The sequence below is a fragment of the Struthio camelus genome, chromosome Z (assembly GCF_040807025.1).
Source record: "Struthio camelus isolate bStrCam1 chromosome Z, bStrCam1.hap1, whole genome shotgun sequence".
In the NCBI taxonomy this organism is placed as follows: domain Eukaryota; kingdom Metazoa; phylum Chordata; class Aves; order Struthioniformes; family Struthionidae; genus Struthio; species Struthio camelus.
The window spans coordinates 12130700-12152774 of record NC_090982.1 but is presented as its reverse complement, the minus strand read 5'-3'; the positions used below and the strand labels follow the sequence as shown (position 1 = coordinate 12152774).

The 22075-nt window shown below is 41.8% G+C and overlaps 1 protein-coding gene across 1 annotated transcript in view; it reads left to right on the top strand.

Annotated features, from left to right (window-relative positions):
* Positions 1-444: 444 nt before the first annotated feature.
* The window catches only part of LOC104152281 (E3 ubiquitin-protein ligase KCMF1), a gene marked incomplete at its 5' end in the record, with an annotated part of 49729 nt that continues 28098 nt past the window's right edge, over positions 445-22075 (top strand). The window contains 2 exon segments of the mRNA XM_068927861.1: positions 445-719; positions 721-962. Of these exon segments, the coding sequence (XP_068783962.1) occupies positions 445-719; positions 721-962 (517 nt within the window).

Below are 22075 nucleotides of genomic sequence, written 5' to 3'. Positions count from 1 at the left end.
TACTATTATGTTTAATAAAAGCTAAGCAGCACTTCCCCCCCAGCCCCACCGGGCCGGCGGGCCCGTTACCTTGACCGCTCCTTCGCCGCCGCTCCCCGCCCTCGCTGCCTGGGCTCCCCGAGACGCCGGACCTGAAAACGAAAAGGCCGTTAACCAAAACAAACGCAACGACCCCCGCCGGGCCGGGCCGGGCCGCCGCCGCCGCCATGTTGGGCCCCCTGAGGGGAGCGCGCCCCACTGGCCGCCGCCATTTTGGGGCCCCTGAGGGGAGCCCGCCCGTCCCTCAGGGGGACCCGGCACCCGCCGCCATGTTGGGGTGCCTGAAGCGGGGGGGGGGGGGGCGGCCGCCATGTTGCGGCCTCTGAGGGGAGCCCGGCCGCGGCCGGAGGGGCCCGGTCGGCCCCAGCAAGCCGTGCGGGAGCGCCGCCGCCCCGCGGAGCACCGGGGCTGGGCGGCGCCCGGCGGAGTATTTCCTCTTCCTCCCTGAGCGCGGCCGGGGTGGGAGGAGGAGGAGGAGGAGGGAAGGAGGAAGGGGCTGGGAGTGCTCAGCGCGGCGGAGCGGCAGGCGGGCAGCCCCGCCGCCGCCGTGGCTGCGGCAGCGGGCGGGCGGGCGGGCAGGGAGGCGGCGCCAAGAGCCGGCGGGGCCCAGAGTCACCGTGTCACGGCGCCCGGGAAGCCGCTGCCGCCGGATCCGCCCCCCGCAGGCAGAGCGAGCGAGCGAGGGAGGGAGCGAAGCGAGGGAGGGGGGAGCCCGGGGCCGGCTCCTCACCGCCTCCTGTGTTTTCACCCCCTCCGCAGCCCCCGCGGCCGCCCCCCCCCCCGTCCTCTCGCACCGGGGCTCCGTGCGCGCAGCGGCGGCGGCGGCGGCGGCGGCGGCGGGGGGCCAGGCCGGAGCGGCGCCCGAGCAGCCCGCGGGAGCCCCGGGACGGGCCTGGGCTGAAGTAGGATGTCCCGACATGAAGGTGAGCGGCGCGGGGGGCGCCAGGCCGCGGCGGCGGCGGGGGGCCCGGCCCGGCGTTAGGGCCTGGCGCGGCGCCCTCTGAGGCGGATCATCATGGCGCCGCCGCCGCCGGGAGCGGGGCCCGCGGAACCGGCGGCGGAAGGAGGCCCCGGCGGGGCCGAGGGCGGCGGCCGGGCCCCGCTCTGCAGTGTCATAGGAGGGGAGGCGGCCGCGGCCGTGACGGCCCGGCTCGCCGTGCGGCGCGGCGCGGCCAGGCCCGCGGCCTGAGGCGGGCCTGGCCGCCGCCTCCTCTTCCTCCTCCTCCTCCTGCGGGGCCGGGGCCTGCGGCCGCGTCGGGCCGGGCGCGGATGGCGGCGGGAGAACCGCTCGGCTTCTCGCCTGCCCGTAGCCCGCCGAGGAGGTGGGGCCGGCGGGCGTGCGGGGAGCCCCGGCCCCCGGTAGGCCCGGCCCGGCCCGGGGCGGCGGGCGGGCGGGCGGGAGGAGGTGTGGGGCCTGCCGAGGTGCGCGGAGGGGCGGCCCGGGAGGACCCCCGTGCCCTCCCCCCGTCCCCCGGCGGCGGCGGAGGGGGGGGGGTCCGGGCCGGGGTGGGGAGGGGGGGCGGTGATGGAGGCCGAGGGCGGCGGGGCGGGGAAGGGCGCCCAGGCGTGTGTTTACGCCAGGCCGTGTGGTCTGGCTGAGGTGCCGCTCGCCCTTGGGTGGCTTCGGGCGGGTGGGGGGCTGTGCCCGGCTGTGCCTTGTTCTTCGGCTCCGCGTTGTTGCGGGGGAGAGGAGTGTTGGGGAGGGGGGCGGCGGCAGCGCCTTTCGTGGCGTTAAAGGGAGGTCGTCGTACAAAGGGGCTTGCCCTGGTTCCTCTGTGTTTCTTGCTGTGGGTGAGTTAAGTGCATAGTTGAGAGTCGGTCGGGAAGTGCTGGACGCCGAGAAAGCTGAAAGGCAGAAAGGAATTGGTGTGGAGAGAAGGTAGGGGCGTGATAGCAGGGGAGAAAATGGCTTGTATTTTTCTTCCCTTATTGCTGCGAGGTGGGGTATTTACACTAGTACAAATTATTCTGTAGGAACTCCAGTTTGTCACCGGAAAGGGTGATTTCCTTCCATGTTAGGAACTGAATTCGGCACCTGTCTCCGTTGATGGTTTTGATTCTCCCTGAGATGTAGAATCATCTTTTAAAAGGAACGGAGACATCTTTATCTTACCTTGAAATGTTTTCACAGAAATGCAATAGCAGAATTCAATATTTGTGGGTAATAACGCTGGCTCCTAGTTGGTAGGTTGGTGCTGGACTACAGTACATCTGATGGATCTTCACTGTGCAGGCGCTGTGTTTTGCCGATTGTTAGTTCATGCAAGTACACGTGCTTCTTTAGCAGATAATTACCTTGCATTAATCCACCAACACTTTTTAAAAGTTAAAATGGAGTAGGGGTCTTTTCTGTGGAGTTTTTTATTAGTAAGGGTCTTTCTGTTTTTTTTTTTTTTTTTCTGATGAAATTTATATTTTCCCTAAGAGGGTGAAGGTGGAAACGGCTGGATTGGTGTACTAATAATGATGCAAACGCTAATAGTAAGGAGTAAAGTGAGGGTCAGTCACAAAGTGTTTGTTAGCGGTTGTGCTGGAGAACGCACTTTGTAAGTCACCGCTCTGATGCGTCTATCCTTAATATTCTATTTAAAGTATATATTGGGATACAAACTTATTAAGTGGCACTAGTTAAAATTACAGAAGTGGTAATGACGTGGTTTGTTCTCTAGGTGTTTGGTGGTAAGTCCGTGGGTGGTTGTTCTAAAAGGCTGTGATATCTGGTGAAAAGATATTGCAGTCCCGCGGTAGCTTTTTGTTTAAGGGAGAGAAATTCTGAAAACAGGTTTGCCCGTAAGGGTGTTTCTGATAGAGGCTATCATGAGTTTTTCTAGTGGATTTTAGGTTCTGTTTGCAGTGCGGAAAATTACCTTCCCGTGCTTGGATATTTGCTGAAGATCAGGAGGAGTGAGTGACTTCAACAAAACCAGGCTTACTGTTGTTTTTCTAAAGCGGAAACATCGGTGTTTGTTCTTTTTAGCCACGCTTAGTTTGAAGAATTGAAATAATTGCCTCTCTTTCCTGATAAGCGCTTTGTGAGTGTGGGTTTTGGTAACTTCGCATTATGAATTTGGACATCTCAAGAGTGTGTGTGTGTCCATGCATAAATGAAACCCTGAGAACACTAGGACGTTAAAAAGTACAGCTGTTGTTTTATATGATGAGTTTTTATAAAAATGTATAGTTTGATCTACAGTTTCTAAGTTACTCTTGTTTATTTGAGTCTTAACTTTAAAGTAGTTAGGGGAGTAGCGGCCAATAAGGCCAATAACTTATCTTGCTATCAGAGGGCTGTTTTTCCAGCCTGGATTACAGATTTAATTTCATTAGAAAGGTGGAAATCCTTAACCCTGAAATAGTCACAAGAAAGTAGTTATTTTTTCAAGTGCACGTAGTGTTATCCATAGCTGACAATTTCTCATCCAATATGACCTGGTTGAGAGAAGCCGTTTTGGAACACAGTATGGCATAGGGAAAACTCGGGCTTCGTCTTATTTTATAAGTGATGTCTTTGACGTGTGCTCTCTTCAAAGTGACTGGTTCTCCTAGTTATAAATAAGGTTTATTGGACTGTTCCTGACAGGATATAGAACAGTGGGCTCATTTTACGATGGGGAGGGATGTCTTTGGAAAGCCAAGTGCGGTACAACTCGGAATTCCAAAGTCTTGGAACTTTAAGTAGGGCATAAAGTGCTTGTTGGAGGTTTGTATTTTTTGACTGTTGGGACGGGTTTGGGTTTCTTGACCGTTTTCTTTGGTCTGTAACAACTATAATAAACAATAGGTTGTTTTTAAGAAAAGAAAAAAGTCTCTCTCACTCTCATTTGAAACAAAGTCTAGTCACAACCAGCCTTTCTTCTGTGCTGTTGTTTCACAGGTGAACCCTGGGCTCCTATTTTTCCCCACTTCAGGAAAATGGGCACAACTAAAATTCATTACTGTTGCGCTCTCTTGAAATGTTCATTCAGTGTTTCAGAGGCTTTGCTGGTAATACTGCCAAGAGTAATCATTAGTGTTTATCCACCTTTCCCCGTCACTGCGTATTTCTAATTTTTTAGAGCCATTTTTGTTGTGTGACTTGGTATTAAGAGAATAGCTATTTCCTGTCTTTAATCCTCTAGAATGCAATATGAGGTCCTCCCCGGGTCTTATATTTCATGTTGTTCGCTTCACAGGAGCGATACGGTGTGTTTCTCTAGATTAGCCTCGCTCTTTAAGAGTATGTGATGGTATAATGTTTGGCAGCCTACAAGAAGCAGGCAGGTGAATTTTTGTACTCTGGATGGTAATCTGCTTATTGTAATTTTGCTTTCTGTGGATGTGCATGTGGCAATGACTCTTTTGTATGGCAGTGGACAGTACCCAGGACAGCAGAATAACAGAGAATCATAGCTTTCATGAATATCATTAGAAGACTCTCTTTGCCCTGTTCTTGTGAAACTAAGTTTTTTGAAAGTTACGCAATGTTATTATATAAAATTGATAGAAAAGAGGTGACTGCTGCAGCATTACTAGTCGTGCAAGGCTCTGGTTCCACTTTCCTATGTCCAGCAATTAATAAGTATTCCCAGTGGCCAAGTGGCCTGCGCGTCCTGGTTCTGTCTTCTACACTGTTCTTTGCTTTCTTCTTTCCTTCCCTTCTTCCTTTCCTCCCTCCCTCCCTAAATTCCATAGTTTGAGTCTTATTTTCATTCGGAGACATAGTGTTCAAATTTTAAAAAGCTAGCAGAAATACAAGTTAGTTTTAGAGCGTCTATTTGTCAGCATTTCGTATCAGCAGAGCTCCTGCAGTTAATCCTTTGGACTTCTAGAAGTTCTGAGTTAGGTTCTAAGTTGCAAATGGGCCATATTAGCCAAGCTAGGAATTGAGAACAGTGATTCTCAGGACCCCGTGGAATTCCCGAAATGTTTCCTGCTGGCTTCAATCTCCTTGGGTTCGGTGAAGCTTGAACCTCAGTGCTGCTTTTATTTTTTGTATAAATGTATTTCTTGTGTACAGTTTTTAAAGTCAAATACTTGTTAGTAATGGAAGAGTAAATAAATACATCATAAAAAATCCGCAAGAATTGCTCTTTGAAGTTAAAGGAATCTTAGCGTTACGGTCAAACACTTACTACCCGTTTGAAAACAACTAATGGCAGAGTAATGTTAGCTCCATTCTTCTAGCTATTGCATGAAGAAATTGGGAGTCTGGGCTGATTACATTTTCAATGTGGTCATGATATATAACTTAAAGCTTCATCTGTAAGAACTTTACTGATGCGATTAAAAACTAGGGTGATTTCCACCCTTCCCAGTTATACCGGAGCTATGTCATACTTGAGCTGCAGAAGGATACTGTCAATTTCAGATAAGCCAAATCACACTGGCAGCAGCTGATATGTAACTTTTCGTATTTATTTAGTGTCAATTACAGCATTACCACTAAATTAGAATTAATGTCTTTTTGCAGGTAAAGTTCTTAATTCAGATAGTAAAACTACATGTTTTTCACACAAAGTACTGAAGTCGCTGTGTTGGTAAAGTATTGCATTTAATAATGAAGATGTGTGGATGTGAGACCAGTTATAACTTGGTGCTTTCTGATGTGTTTTTCACCTTTGCAAACAGTTTCTCCAAATACGAAATTTGTTATTCCTCAGTACAGCATAATTACAAATTTGATCTTATGTTGCTGCGTCTATCATGTGATTTGCAGAAAAGAAATCAAGAGCGGGCTGGTAGTGGTACGCCTAACATAATACAGTATGTTTTTGAATTTGCACAAATATTTGGCTCTGACAAAGCATTTTCCCACTGTGTTTGTCAAAGTATTTCATAGCGTTGTTAGTCTTACTCTGTGAGAACGCATTAAGGCCTGTAATCAGAAGTGTAGTGCAGTACCTGAAAAAATGAATTAGTATTGTAATTTGTTTGGTGAGAGCTATGCTCATGGCGGGAAAATTTTAATGTTAAACCTAAATAGTTGCAAGTGTACTTGGAAGTACTGGAACGCAGTAATTTGCTTTATTATTAAGCTGTTGTTTTCTTTCAGTAAGAAACTTAATCGACTTTTAGTAATAAAATGAGCCGGACACAGTGACGTTTTACTTGGCAGTATACTTATTGGTATTGAAGAATTTGGATTTTCATTTAAAAAAAAGGTTTCTGGCTCTGATGGTTTAGGAAGTCGGCTGTGCGTTTCCAGCTAATGCAGCACTGTCCTTTAGAGTCGGTGAAGTCTAAGGGAGTCCTCCAAAAATAAGAGAGTAAAGAGAGACCGTTTCTTCGTTCAGATCTGTGATGAGAAGTAATGTCATGGATCAAACGCTGTTCGAGAGTCAACAATTAGATATAAATAGTCAGAGGTGAAAAGCTGATAGTTGAATACCTTAAGTGGGAGAACAGGTACAGAACTGTAATATTTTTAATGTCATTTGGTGGGGAAGAGGAAGGGAAATGATGATGAAATAATTCTTATTTGCAAATGCTTCTACTTGAGGTAATGGTATCTGGAAGGGAATCGGAGGAAGTTTGAGAGAGAGCCAAGCAAGTTGCATGAGCAGTACAGGATAAATAAAATTCACTTAAATAAAAAGAAAAAAGGACTTTTGAAATACGTGTGGATACTTACGTTACTGGTATCATTTGAGGAAGGGATATGGGTATCGCTGTTCATAGCTGCATCTGTGGTGTTGTTGTTGTTGTTCCAGTTACTCTCAAGAAATATAAAAATTGAATAGTTTTCACACTGATTGGTATAAAAAGTGTGACCGTGTTCAGGAACCCATTTGAAAGAACAGCAGATTTGAACAGCAGCGCTCAGTTAAGCCCACAGGAGTTGGGATGTGCCAAAATTCACTAATTCAGCCGCCTCTGAGCACTGTGCACTGTGTCATTACACAGCTGCATCTTACTGCTCCATACTACCTCTGCCTCATTTAGGTGTGTAGGAGGCTGTTGTTTGTGCGTTTGTGCTCTGGTTTTGGAAATTTACGGTGAATGAGCAGGTAAGGTATTAAAGAAAGGATGGTTGAGGTGTTGACGGCAGAATTTTGTTCTGGGAAGTTGGATCGAACCCTACCTCTTGGACAGAGTTCATGTGAAATGCCAGGCAAATCACTTGGGCAGGAGTTCACAGGTGGCTGCTAGCTGTGCGCTCTTTATTTTTTGAAGGCCCGATTTAGGGTGCTTGGATCTGAGCATGCACAGCTGCAGCTGTAGTACCTGACTGATGAGCTTTGAAAATATACCTAGTTGCAGAAAATTAAATACTCTGAAAAATGCATCTTCAGCATCTCAGATTGGGCACCTGGACACAGTGGACTTCCAGTTTTAATCTTTTCACATCTGGGTTTCCATCTGTTTCAAGGATCTGTTTCAAGGAAAATACTGCTTAGAAGTGTTGTGAAAGTTAACTCATTAATATTTATGCTGCACTGAAATTCTGTGGACATTCTGACAGAGAAGGGCAAGAGAATATCTATAATCAGTGCAAATTTTGAAAAGTATATGGTAAATAAAGGCTCACACTGAACACTGTGGATAAAACAAATATTGAGTATCTGTTTACTGAACACAGTTTACCTCAGTGCACTGGATAAGGTGGTCTTTTAATAGAATGGATCGTGGATTGATACTAAGATGTGTCTATCTTTACACGAGCAAAACTGTGGGAACCATTTGGGCTAAAGTCATATAGTTAAAAAAAAAAAAAAAAACGCTTTTGACTTTAGAGGATTTTGACTAGATGGGCAAATTTGGTAGTTAGAAGTTGTGAAAATTAAGTCATAATGAGAAGAGGAAACAAACGTAACTATTGGCAGCACTGTCCGCTACTCATACAGCAGCGTTATAAGACACTGTAGGCAGCTCGACCGCATTATTTGAGGAAATTCCAAGAGGGTAGTGTTAGTGACTCGGTACTTGTGGTGTGAGGAGAAACTATTGCAGGGATAGAAACTGGGAAGACACTTACCTTAGAAAGGCTGATACAGAGAAGGATGCAAAAAAAAAAAAAGAGAATGACTATGTAAGAGTGTCTATAATCCCTATTTCATAATACACAAAATGATAATATTAAATGAATTCAAGGTGATGATTAAAACCCATGAACGCAAGTGCTTTTTCACACAGTATGTAATTAGATTGTGAATTATTTTTTCACTTAAAGTTGTTGAGGCCACCTAGTATGCAGAACAAATAATTAAATGTTTGGATTGTATCTTTAACTTCAAACTTCAGGTCTTTTAACTATTTCAGACTAGAAGGTGTCTTTTAGACAGTACGTCCTGTTTGGTCCCCATGTGTTTGGCTGAAGCATCAGCCGAATGTCCAGCTTGTATTTATTCCTGTGTTTCTTGTATATGAATTCCTTACTGTTATCCGCATCTGTATTATCTCTGCCTAGCATTATAACCATTAACTTTGACCCAATGAAGAAAGACCGTTTTGAATCCAATGCAGAGTGCAGAGACATGCTTAGTAGTTTCACTGATTTACGGTATGTGTAAATGAAAGTTTTGTTTTTGAGCTGTTCTAAAAGGCTTTATTTGGCTTAGGTCATACATATTTGCTGAGATGATGAGTGAGAACTCTTCCCGAGTTAAAATTGTTGGATGTCGTGGTAAAGCTCAAGACATTTTTACAATAGTTATCGCTGCTCACAGAAGTGCTCTTCATCCATACCTCTTAGAATTATGTTTCAATTGGTAAGTAGAGGTGATCGTTGACTTCCTGCACTCGAGGTCCTTGGTTGAAGTTTGGAGCTCATTTTTAAGCATCGATAGAACTTAACGGAATCTTCAAAGTATGTGGAAAAAGATGTATTTTTCCAGGTTTGTTCTGAGAATGTACAGTGAATGCCTGCTAGGAGAAAGCTGAACTTGTTTCCTGGGATTTTTTTTTATTTTTTATGTTAAAATATTTAAGTAATTTTTAAAGCTCATTGTGTTAATTTATCTTAATATCAGCGCTGCAGTTATTACTGCCCATTTGTGACCCTGCAGTGAATTTCATGAATGCCTGAATTCTTTCCATTCTGATTGTTCTATTTCTATACCAATTGCTTAATTTGGAACTTATAAGAGAGGTTCGCTAAAAGTGCTTCCTTCTTCAGTTGGAGACCCGAGTAATTTTTGTTTTTAATTTTTGTATTACAATTGAACAGGAAATCTGGACAGAGGAGACAGTGATATTTCCTCCCTTTTGCATGTGGAGTGTTGGGTAGAGAGTTTGACTTGCCAGAAGTTACTTAAAGTCTTCTAAAGCTAGGAATTAATGATCCAGTGCTCCAGTGCAATGACGTTTATAGCTGCAAGTACATTATTGCAAACTTTTTATCCTGTTGGAAGTTGTGAGTAGCATTCCAGTATTCACATCTAATTTCACACTTCGATTAAAGTACAGTTGATCCTGCTTCACTTTTGGTTTTGATCACCCTGCTGTCATCACTGACAAAATGCGGCGGAAGAAAATCATTATTTTTAAATTTTCAGAATTTTTTCTGAAAACATCCTGCAGAAGTCAGATGAAGCTACTGGGGAAAAAAAAAATCTAGAAAACCTTGAAAAATCTAGATCGTAACTCCCGGGTTTTTTTGTTTTTGTTGTTGTTTTTTTTTTTCCTTACCTCAGGTCAGATTTGGTCTTCCCCCACCACTTCTGCCATTTCCTGATGCCAGATTCTTTTTGGGAGGCAATGTTTCTTGTCATGAGTGACAAGAGGTGCTGTCTCTGGTAGGATAAATTCTCTTCTTTATTTTCCTACTTTTTGTCATTGATCTCTTATCACCTTCTTATTCCACTGTCATTGTCCTTCTTTCCCTTTGCTATGATCTCCCTCTCCTACTTTCGTCCCTAGAGAGCTCTAAGGTGGGATTTTCAAAGACACCTGGAGAAGTTGTAGACCCGTGTTGAGTTCAGATGCAATAGAAGTTTAATGCCTGTCTCTGTAAGCCTCCTTTGAAAGGCAGAGCTCCAGTATTTGTTCGTAGTGCAACTAATTCTGGGCTACTTAAGAAGCTAACTATTGCTGAAAATGTTTTTAGGCAGTGGTTTCTCTGAGCTGTTACAGAATTTTTAGGGTTTTTTGTTTTGTTGTGTGTGGAGGGGTTTGGTTTTTTGGTGTGTGTAGGTTATTTGTTTTTTGTTTTTTTTTTAGAAAGGACTAAAATATATTAGTAGTGAAAACTTTATTCACTGGTCTAGGCTACCACAGAAACCTTCTTAAATTATTTATTGAAGCAAGTCATTGCTGAAAATCTTTTCAGGAACAGTTATTTCCCAGTGTTGATGGTGGAGGGGTCTAGCTAACTTAGGCTAGCTTATTGATAGTAAAGCAGCCAGTATTCTTCGCTGAAGGAAATTGCTATTGCCCAGCTCTCTTAGACTGTATTTGCCTTAGAAAATTAAATGGATGAGGTTAAGTCTTCATGTATAAGCAAGTTCAGTATAGAAATTAGCATTAATTAATTGAACAGGCAGGACAAAACTGAGAATATCAGTATTCGTACTAGGATTGTATTTTAAAGCAATTTCTAAACAGCTGCACCTCTAAAAACCAGTTGAGTTGCTCTCCAGATGCAGGATAGTTTGGCAGGAGTTTCATGGCAGCCTCTGGAAATTAACATCAAGGCATGTGCAAGTATTTTAGAAAGATCAGAATTACTTGGAGGCTGAATGGAAGTGTCTTGGAGGGAGCTGGTTGCATAGCAGTGCTCTAAACTGTTTCATTTGTGATAGTCTCTGGATATCTATCTCAAGTATCTGAGCCCAAGGAGCGATAGATTATGGGAGAGTTTCAAGATCGGAGGTGCATTAGGAGATCGTTATGGAAGTAGTTTTTGTGTGATTGTCCATAATTTCTATTTTTGCTTCCAAATAAATGATGCTGTTAAGAAATAGTGTTCAGATGCATTGGTTGTCTATTTACTGCATAATTTATCAACTTCTATATATTTTTAGCCATGCCCGCCTAAAAGTCAGCGTTCACCTGCAATGAATTTGAAACTACTAGGAGTCTGAATGTAGATAAGCCTTTGTCAATCGGACTTGCTTTTATGATTGTTAGAATGAAATCTGCTGTAACGGAGTCTGGTTGGCCACAAGGGCTTGTCTGTGCTCGAGGTACCGTAATTTCACTTGCACTTCAACAAACCTATTCTTTGGACTGTTGTCGTCATTTGCGTATGCTTTTAATACGGGTAATAATGATGAAAATTGCCTAACCCAAAGGGTGTTTGCTGTACAGGTGTTATTTGGATGTGAGTATGCAAGCGGATACATGCGTTGTCTCTGAAAGTGGAAAATTCTGTAGTGAGATGCTGGTTCTGGTTCACTGGTGAAATCAGGTGTGTGAGTGCGGCTTCACCAAGACTGATAGAGGTAGAACGTAGACCACAACTAGGCAGACATAGTTTACCACTGTGATTTGCAAATTTTCTTCTAGCTTATCTCCTTTCTTGCCAAAAGTAAGTAAGGCCAATAACTTCAGTAGCTGAGTTGTCGTTACTCTAGTTTTTCACGTACCCAGAGCAGCCTCTCTGTAAACCTAAATGTGGGAGAAGAGGTAAAGCCAGGAAATCCTGAGAATTTGTGAGGACACCTGAGCTTTGCAAATGTAAACTGTAGAGAATGCGCAGCTCCCTAGATCATGACTGAACTTTTTTTTTTTTCCCCAAATAGAAGTATGTAGAATAGTTCAGCTGATCTTAATTCCATACCTGTCCTCTTATATGGGTTGTCCTGTTCAGATAAGATGAAAGTGTCAAACAAATACAAGCTGATTTCTGAGTACTGTACGGGTCAGAGTTTCTGCCCCAGGGTCTGTTAGCCCTGCTGTAAACTGTGACCACTTTTGTTGCTGTATAGACTGGTATTTGTTAATTATATTAATCGGATGCCTTACAGATTTATGAAGATGAGGTGGAAGGTGTGTGGTGTCTCTTGACTCCCAAGGACTTCAAATACATTTTTCAGCACTCTTCTCCCTTGGTTATCCCAATTTTAGAGAACTGGAAGGATGAGAAGCTTGCTTACCCTACGCTGCTGGATACGGAAAGAACGGATGCTATGGTCTGTGAAGTAAGCTTTCCTAGGCTCTCTTGGCGTAGGGTCTGCAAATTGCTAGGCAAGATCTCAGAGCATACCGAGTGTTCCCCATTCTGAAAGGTTTTTGTGAGGTGCTGATAAAAACAGCTTGAGATTTTGCTGTAGAGGAGAACTTTGTAAGTCAAAGATGTCCTTAGAAAGTGATTGTTATCAGTCAAACTTACAGTGGTAGATCTGGCTGTAGATGTTGTTGTGTTACTCCAGACTGCTGCCTGAAGCTTAATTAGAAGCAGGGGTTCAGCAGGATGCAAGTTCTTAGGTTTAACTGATGATGTCGCATTTAAAAAAAATGATACAAATGTATTAAGAATTTGGGCAGAGTGATTGGAAAGATGGAGTGAATTGTTGAGAATTTTATTCCAGAATATAATTGTCTAGTCAAGAGTAGTTTGGGGTGATGACGGAAGTACAGGACTCCTGTGTATCGCTTTGAAGGGTACCATAACAGAGGCTTTCGGAGGAAGTGTTTCAGATCAGCACTGACGGATGCTGCTTGTTTGTCCTGCTTGTATTGAACTTTGTGTTGAATTTCCTTCAAACCTCTTCTTCCTTGCCTCTAGGTCCCGATTCACAAATTAACATTTTTGAAGAAAGCAGAGGTTATCTTACCTGTATAGTACGACATTGCTTTAAACTTCACTAGTCTGCAAGAAAATACTGCCTGCGTTCTCTTTTATGGTACTAAGCACTTGGAGATCTTGGCCATTGGTAGCAATTGTAAAGGTCCACACTGTGGCTTCTTCCAGGTTAATCCAGGAGCTCTAGAGGAGCTAATGGAACTCAGAGTAATGTCTCAGAAGTGTGAAACTGCAAGTGGAAATACCGCGAATGATCCGATTATCTGTGTTAGAGCCAAAGCAGACCTTAGGGGTTAAGGAGACTAAAGATGTTGCATATAACTTAAGAGTTGTGAATCCTTGTGTTTTTCTCCTGTCACCATTCTAAGGCATCTTCTAATTGTACCTCCCCCCACCCCACCCCACCCCACCCCCCCCAAAAAAAAAAAAAAAAAGGAGGCTTGCGTTGGGCTCCAGTGTAGGCTCGAAGTTGCTATGTGTGGGTATGTTGCCTGTATTGAAAGAGGTCTGCAAGTTTTGAAGTGAAAAGCTTCAAAACTGTGGCTGTAAAGTATATTCTATGCGGACAGTATTTCGAGTGCTATTAAGGCCTTTGCAATTTCATGACTATTTTTTTCCTGACAAGGTAATGCAGAACTGTATGCTGTTGGAAGGTGTGAGGTGCTGGGTTACTTCTGCGTTTCAGTGCTCTACTGGGAAACCTGCCGGCAGAGTAAGGTGACTGCCTGCTCTGGCGCATGTGGAAGAGCCTGGAAGGAAAGTAATTCATGCTTACTATTTCCTGTAGGAGCCAGTGTGGTATAACTACGTCTAGGAAGCTCAGAAAATATGTTAAAATAACGATTGTCTTAAAGTTTTATTAGAAACGTGGAAGTTCTCTACCACAGCTAGATCTACCAAGTGGGCCAGGGGCTTCTTTTCACGAAGACACACCGAATGACACCACTTGGAAAACTGCTGAAGTAAATGGATACAGTATCGAGCTCATACGCAGGCATTGCTTGAGGGTATTTCTCGACTAGAAGCCTATGCTATCTTCATGAAAAACCAATAGATATGGTAAAAGAAGCAGGTGACTAATGTATATGTTTCTGTGACATACGTTGCTAAATCAAACTTGAGAATCCAACAAGTACAGGCGGTAGGGCAATTACAAAAGTGTTTATGCGTTTAACGAGGGTATTAACTGCAGAAGATGCAAGTGTAAGGGTAAGCGTTTTCCACAAAAATGTCTGAGAACTTGAGATAGCTCCGAAGTTTAGTGGATGCAAACTGATTTTTTGCATGGAACTCAAGTGCAGTAGAGTAGAAAAGTGAGGACAGAGCTTACAGGTTAATCTGAAAACGTAAAAGTAGAGCAATGTTTCAGTGTTGTGACTGGACTATGCTTGTGTTCCTGAGATGCAGGAAAAAAAAAACGCATTGTAATACCATGAAAGTATTTCTAGTGTCTCTGCTTTCCCAGCTTCCTTATCTAGCTTTTGTTCTGTCGTATCTTGGATGGTAGTGCTCAATATATGTAAAAACGTGCTATTTCCGCAGTAAAAGCGTATTGAACTTCTCCTCTGAACTTACTGTATTGCATTTCCTCTTACATTCCCTCTACAGATCAGAGCTCAATGTCTTTCCTTTTTCACGGCGCTGACAAGGTGTAGAGATTTTAGTATTTTTATATACCAGAGTACATAGACAGTTCATCTTCAGCTGCTTTTTGCTGTTCAGTTGTGAATCTCAGAGTCAAATGCCTGTTCTATTGGTTGTCAGGGCTGCTGGGCCTTACCCTGTCAGCTTTGCGCTCCAAAGTGTTGTATATATCCCAGTTTGTATCAAATTCATCCATTCAAAAATTAGACCAAAAAAACCTGGTTTCTGTGAATAAGTGAACAAGACTATGATCAGCTATTGACTTAACGGGTAATGTTGGACAGAGAATCGAAATTATTATGAATGTCATTCTGCATCATACAGAAGTGTAGTTGACAGAATAGCTGTTTAAAAATGTTCATATTTTAACATCTACCTCTTAAGCATTTTGAAACCTTTTTTCTTTCCAATAGGCAGATGTTTTAAAATATCATTTATTCTAGTGAAGATTTGTTAAATTTGTTTGTACAGTTGATTTTTCCTTATCGTTAAAGTATTATTTTATGCTTTGTGTAACTGCACATTGGGGTCTGAGCATATAATTAGAAGTAATAAGACCTAATGGGTTTTGAAACTCCCTTTGCTTGTTTCTCAAATTATGCAGTGGGATGTGTCTGCTTTGATAAAATGCTGTATTATTAGGCACATGGTTTATCCATGTAGTTCAGTTAGGCAAATAAGGGAAAATATCTATGTAAACAGCTGCCTGTCATTTTAATTTAGAAAAACAGCTTTTTTCCCAGTCTTTAGAGCTTGATGGGAAAGAAGGTTTTTTTATTCAAATTTCTCAGTTGTTAAATTAGGTTCCTGTTCTAAATATTCGTCTAAAACTGTAAATTTCAGACTGTGTCCCATCTGGCTGTTGATGCTTTCTGTGAGTGCAGTTTTGCAAATGTTTTTGATATTGTTTAGTTCTGAATGTCTTGTTCCTAGAGCAAGGCTGAATTACTCTGACTCTGTTCTGTCCAGAGTAAAGATGAGAGATTGCAGAAAGTTTCTGTCTGAAGCAAAATGATGGGAAATGTGATAACTGTCTGATTCTTGTGGTGTAGGTCAAAGAGTGATTAGAAATTTGTTTCACTAAAATTTAGCATGGGGAACTGAGAGACCAGGTTTTTGCAGCACAGAATATTGATTCTGCTCTTGAGTGTTAGCTTCTACCTCCAAAAAACCCAGTCTTTGTGGGGGGTGATTTATGTTGAGCATGAAATCGTAGTGATTGTTTAAATGGTTCCGCTTTGGAGCGGTTGCCTACAAACTGAAAATAGCTGCTCTAAAAAACAATTTTAATGTGTCTTCAGTTTCTAGCAGATAAAAATGGAGATTTGTTTTTTTCTTTGAGCTCTTACGTGGTTCTTCTGTATTCTTAGAATAAAAGTGAAATTTCCTTTCATATCCTTAAATCTCTTAATACGATTTGAATTTTATGGCACTACAGTAGAGAGGCTGATAGACTTGCATTTCCTACTTTCTGCAGTATATTGATCCATTTTTGTCTGCTTTGATGGACCGGTGAATTTACTTTTTTTTTTTTTTTTCTTCATACTTGTTCCAGGTGATGCTTTTCTTAGTGTATTGGATTAAAAATGCAATCGCATAGTGTTTTTGCTGAGGATCACAATTACATCGAAGGTGGGTTTGAACAGCTGTATTGAAAAAGCATAGCAATTTTGCCTAAAAAAGACTGTTTAAGAGATTAAGCTAGTTGCGGGGGGTGGGGTGGGGGGGGGGGGAAGAATAATTGCTAAAAGCTCATGAACTGTGATCCATAGATCAGTGATGCCTTTTAGAATGTTTAGTGGTAGTTGGAAAGCTGATCAGAGAGACATGATCTAACTTTTTATTTTTAAATATTGTTAGAGTTAGTTAGGCAAGTTATTCTGAAAAATAAGTTGAAAGTGTATAGAAAGGAAGGGTGGGACTTTAGGGAAGCATTCCAAGGGTAGTATTCTGATTCTTTGCGTATGCTGTGCAATGAGGAGGAAAAAAAATGCCAATAAACCTGAAAACTTCTGCTAATGGGAGGAGGAAGGAGCAAGGTAGTCATGTGGTATGACTGGAAAATGGCTGGGTTGTCCATTCAGGGAATGTGTGAGCAATTAGCAAACAAGCATATCAGTGGAGAATGTGAAATAAAGGTGAAAGAGGAATGGAACCCACTGAAAGCGTGACCAGACTAGGTATAAAACCTTTTTTCCTTTACAATACTACATTTCCCACAGTACTTTTCTGGTGTTACTTTTCCATCATAAGCAGTGGTAGTTTCTGCAGACGTGCTATCTGCCTGAGAAGATGTTCTTTGTGACAGTGAGTGGGAGTGAAAGTAGTTGCCAAGGCAGTCTGTTTATGTCTGTAGTAAGAAAATGCTTGAGAAAGCCCAGGGTAAAACACTGCTGATACTTAAACGATCATATATAGGGATTGTTTTAATATCCCAGAACCACTTTTTAAATAAGTTTACCTTATCATTTTATTTTGAGTTCAGGGAAACTTGATTATTTTTACAAGTTTCTAGATGTCTTGTGGCATTCAGGGAAGATAAATTCCTTTTGTGAAGTCGCAGTGCCATTCAAAATTTTGAATTTGAAAGTAGGCTGTAAGTTTGGAAATGTTTGGTTGCTCATCTCTGTAAACCTAACTGGCTAATGAGAAGAATCTAGTTACAATTGCCCACCTTATATTAGGCGTTGCAGGTACGCTTCAGTGCAGAGAGCCACTTGTTCTTTCCCTGCCTCTCCCAGTTGCCTTCTGGATTTATTTTCCTGACATGAAAACTCTTATGTATTTCCAGTTCACCTTGTGCAAGATTTTATTGTAAAGCTCAGCTATCACGAGACGCATTCTAGTCACAAGATGTTATTGAAAGAGAACTTATTGCATGCAAACTTTTGCGTTTTATTTCTAGCACTGTGGCTGGCCAGCCAGCAGCGTCTGCTTGCTGATTTGCTGCATGCGTTAAATCCAAACTCTTTTCTGTTGGAGTGGGAGAAAATGTTACCATACTTGGCTGTTTTGGAAATGTTTAAGTATAAGAAAGTCAGGAGTGTAGGTAGGATAGTGCAAAAGGAAATAAAACCGGAATGTATATTTCACATACTAGCGCTCTGGATAGGGTGTACCTCACCAGAATATTTGAATTCTGCTGAACTATGTGCAATGATAAGAATCTGCAACAAAAACTGTGGTGGATTTTGCTTCTCCCCGATGTGTTGAGTATTGATGTTTTCCTCTGTCTAGCTGAAACAGTGGCTTATGGAAAAAGTAGTCAGTTCTATCCAAGCATTTTAACCTGTCCGCTCAGTTGAGCCATACTATTCAGCTCTCTGAAGCCTAATTGGATATGTCACTTGTTCTCCTTGTTCTTCCTTTTTTGTCACTCTTCTGTAGCTTGTCTTTAAAATAATGCTCTTAATTGAAAGCTGCAAAGATGTTTTCTGAGAAGACTGCCTCTAATCCTTGCAGAACCCAACAGGGACGTACCAGTTCTTCTGTTCAAGCTCTCCTTAGGATTTTGTCAGTTTTTCTTCATGTCTCTTCCAGCTATAGAACTAATTCTTGTATGATGTTTTCTCCCCTTCTCTCCCTCCAGCCCGATTCTCATTTAGCTGTTTTTTGCCTAAGCTGAATGTTTTTGTTATCCTTTTCACTCCAGAAAGAAACTTGGGAATCCGATCCTGTGCTATTAAGTGCAAAATTTTGCCGTTGGTTTTACTAGATGCGGGGTTCAGCCCTGCTGCTATTATTACTTTTCTTTTTTTCTTTTTTTTTTTTTTTTTTGCCCTGGCACTGTTTACAGCTTTCCTCAATTGAAGGATATTCTGTTAATAGAATTCACGTTCTCTTTGCCATTTTCCAGATTAACAGAGTTGTTAAATGAGGTCATGCCACATTGCAAACTTTCTGCTCTCTGATAAATATGTTACCGTTTGTTTAATTGTGTTGTGTTTATAGTAGTTTCACAGCCTTTCATGTTGTGGTGGTGTTTGAAGACCAAATTAAATTACATTAAGTGAAAGATAAGATTTCTGAGACATAGTATCAGGTATTCAATTAGAAACCTAAATCTGCTTGATCAAAAGTCCTTGCAACATATGCTCTGTTTGTAATTATATTTTAAAAGGCTGTTAGGCATATCTGGTAAAGCCTTTGACTGTGAATCGATTCTGCTGATGGCTTAAGAGTTCTGCTGTCTTTTAAACGTTTAGGTATGTTAAATGTAATACTTTCGTCTGAGAAGATACTTAACTTTTTTCTGAAAACTATGCATAATATTCTGAGTGCAGAGATATCTGTGTGCTGTAAGAAGCAAAAACTTAGAAATGTAGCCTAATTTTCTATGTCTGAACTTAAGGAGCAGTTAGTGAAGGGTCTGATCATGACATAAAGAATACAAAACACAATTTCAGGTGTTCAGCTAGTATTTAATATGCCTTTTTTTTTTTTTTTTTTTTTTGCTAATGTATCTGGGAGAACATAGTTTGTCTCTGTTTTGCAGTCTTTGCAGTAACTTGTAAAAATAGTAAAGCAGAAATCAGAAGGCATAGGCAAGTATTCTAGGAGGTTCCAAAAAAATAGCTCCTCTTGAGTAAATATGAATTCCACTGTTACTTTTTACTTTATAAAATAAAGCATTCCTGAGATAGAAACAGGGTAAGCTGGTTTTAAAATATATTTCAAGAACTGGTTTCCTGCAGCTGCTTTCTCATCGTACCTGGAGGAGTTGCCCAGGACTCCCTGGAGGGAAAAAAAAAAAAAAAAACAATTAAGTCTTCATCTCATCCATGGTTGCTTTCTGCGCTTGGCACAGAGATATAACGTATTTTATCTGTGTTTTCTTTTCAAAGTAAACAGAAGTTTGCTGTCCTCTAGAGTGTGGAGGATAAGAAGGTATTCCTCTGGGCTTGTCAGGAAAGTAGTTGTTTTGGATCATGGGTTCAGTGATGATTCTTTGCAAAATAACGTCTAGATGTTAGTCCAGACTTTTCAGCAAACTCTAATTAGAGGTGTTTCTGGCTTGTGTGCGTGATGTCCCAAAGGTATATTTGAAGAGATGAAAGAATGTACAGATTGGTATGTAAAACCTTTGGAGAAGAAGTGATTGCTGTGCTTGGCATATAGAGAGAATAAATATTTAATATTGACAAGAACTGATCCAAGTTATACCGCAAGCATGTGTGTACAGTACCTGTTTCAGTCTATTTCAGATAAGAATGATTGAGTCATATTTAAAACTTAACGTACAGAAGTATTCATATGGTATCTTCTCTTTTAGTGTCATAATGCTTGAGCAAATGAACTTGAGAATGCGAGTAGTTGATCATGATTTTTGGACAATTTTCAATGTTTTTTTTAAGATGATAAAGTTAAGAGTTGCATTCCGTGGGTCTGCCAGTTGTCTGTGGCGTGTCATCCATCTAGGTTGTGAGAAACAACTTCCTGCTGACGGTTTCAGCTAAGGGGTAGTGAAACCACCAGTGTTTCTGGGATTTATGTAGAAAAGATGAAATATAGCACTTGGTGCTTATATTTGCGTTAATGGTTGCAAAAGTGTTATTAGACTTGCTGTGCAAGTGCCGTTGGTATTATGCGTGACATAACGTCACGTGCTCTACTGGGAAGTGCGATTAAAACAACAAATTGGTAGAACCTCCCTGGAAAAGTAATAAAATCTTAAAATAATGCTACTTAGCATTTTTTTGAGTAAGATCTTAAAGAAATACAAATATTTGTTAAGTTTTCAGTATATTTTGGGGAGAGAAAAAACAGCCTTGGTTGTTGCCTGTAGATAGCGTGGCCTTCCCCTCAAGGTTGGATCAGCAGGGATAAGGAAATGTCAAGTGACTTTTTCCAGAATTCAGTGAGTTTCTGATGGTGTTTTAAGGAAATGTATGTTACTGTAATTTTCTTTTTTGGCTGATGCTAGTACTACGTTATTAGTACAACTTGTGCAATCAAGTGGTTTAGTAAGATAGTAGCTTAATATTGATAGCTAATGAGTACCTCACAGGCTGCCTTGTAAAGGCTGCAAATTGCAGTTAGGAAGCGGCAGAATTTAAGCGAACTAGTACATCTTTATTTCATCCCTTTTACATAGGCCTTAAGATAACCTATTTAATTACATGATCAGATGTTAACTTCTGTCTGGGGCACTTGTCCCTGACTGCCTCTGCACAAAATGTATTGTGTTCTGAAGCTGAAGCAGAGGTGTGTATGGAGGGAGTCTGCTGTTTAAAATGCTTGCTGCTTTGTAAGAGTTGAAAGATGTGTGAGAGGAAAGAGTCGAGGCAGCCAGGAGTTAAAAATACCTTCATGGTAAAGGTAGATGACTGTTGCTGTGGGGAGCTATATCTCTGCCTCTGTTGCATGATTCCTTTGTAGTGTTGGGCGAGTTTTGGGGTGATCACTAATTGCTTGTTCCTTGTGCTCTAGATAACTTGCACCTTCCAGTGTATAATTTCAAAAATTTGGGATATGACAGCAAAAGTAAAAAAAACCTCCTTTTTATAGCATGCTGTCACTCACATGTATCATGACCAAGGCTGAAATTTACTGGCTCAGCAGTGTTAATTGGTTCTATCTCTTTAGACCAGCTCTAGACATTTACCAGACACCGTGCAAGCGGACTTCACAAAATTTGTTGGCAGAAGGGAGATGACAAGATCTGGTGGACCTGGTTCTACTCCAGGCTTTGGGGAGGAAGGAGTACTGTTGAAAAAATAAAAGCCTTTCTGCCTTTCCGGTCTAGTATAGGCCCGGATTCCTACCCTCTTTCTCTCCAGTTCCAAGTTTGCATCATCTCTGGCTGTTGTTTCAATCCTATTAGTTCTTTTTGCAGACATGTTAGTCTAGTGGCTTCCTCTTTCACGCTGCTATAGGATGATGTTGTATGATGAATCCCATTGCACGCTTTGTGTGTGGGGATGGGGGTTTTCAGCTGCTTTGAGGGGAAGGTGTGTGAATTTTCTGTTCAGCACTTGGAAGCTGCAACAATGCTCAAGTATGCTCAGTGTAGTAGGGCTCCTTGCTGTTTGTTCTGACAATTTACTTTAGTAAACGTGCAAGTTAAAACATTTCAGAGATCTATAGTTTGGCTGAATTTTCTGGTGGTGGTTTCACACAAGCAGCAAAATCTGATTTTTTGAAATTAACCTCTCAGTTAAGTCAGTAGTCTGCATTGAGAGATGAGAATGCTAAAATAAGACACAATTGACATAGTTTTTTAAATGTTACAAAATAGCATATATTTTCTTATCTTTAGTCTCAAATGGCTGAACTGACTGGGCAGAATTTCTTGCTTTAGGACTGAGATAGGCATGCAGCATGGTACACAACAGCTCAGATGGTTGATGTCAAACGTTTATTAAAAACGAAGAACGCCTCTGAAATAGCGTTGTATATATGGAAGAGTATCAGATGCATATTGAAGTGATGATGTCACTTACAAACTTCAGAATATAGAGATGAAATAAAGTATGCTGATTACAGCCTTTTATACCACAAAAGAGACAGTACAACTGTTTTATTTTCATTTGCATGCTTAACCTATTTGCACGGGTTTTGAAAGGTAGTTTTGAAAGGTGGCAACCTTAAAGTTTGTGCAGTCCCATTGAAATTCAGTGGTACTCTTGCATGTCAGTCTTTGAGAAGGATGAATCTCACTCATGTTCTTTGTAAGGCAGGAAAAAGGACTGAGATGACTGGCATCTTCATTCTGGAGAGGAGATCATT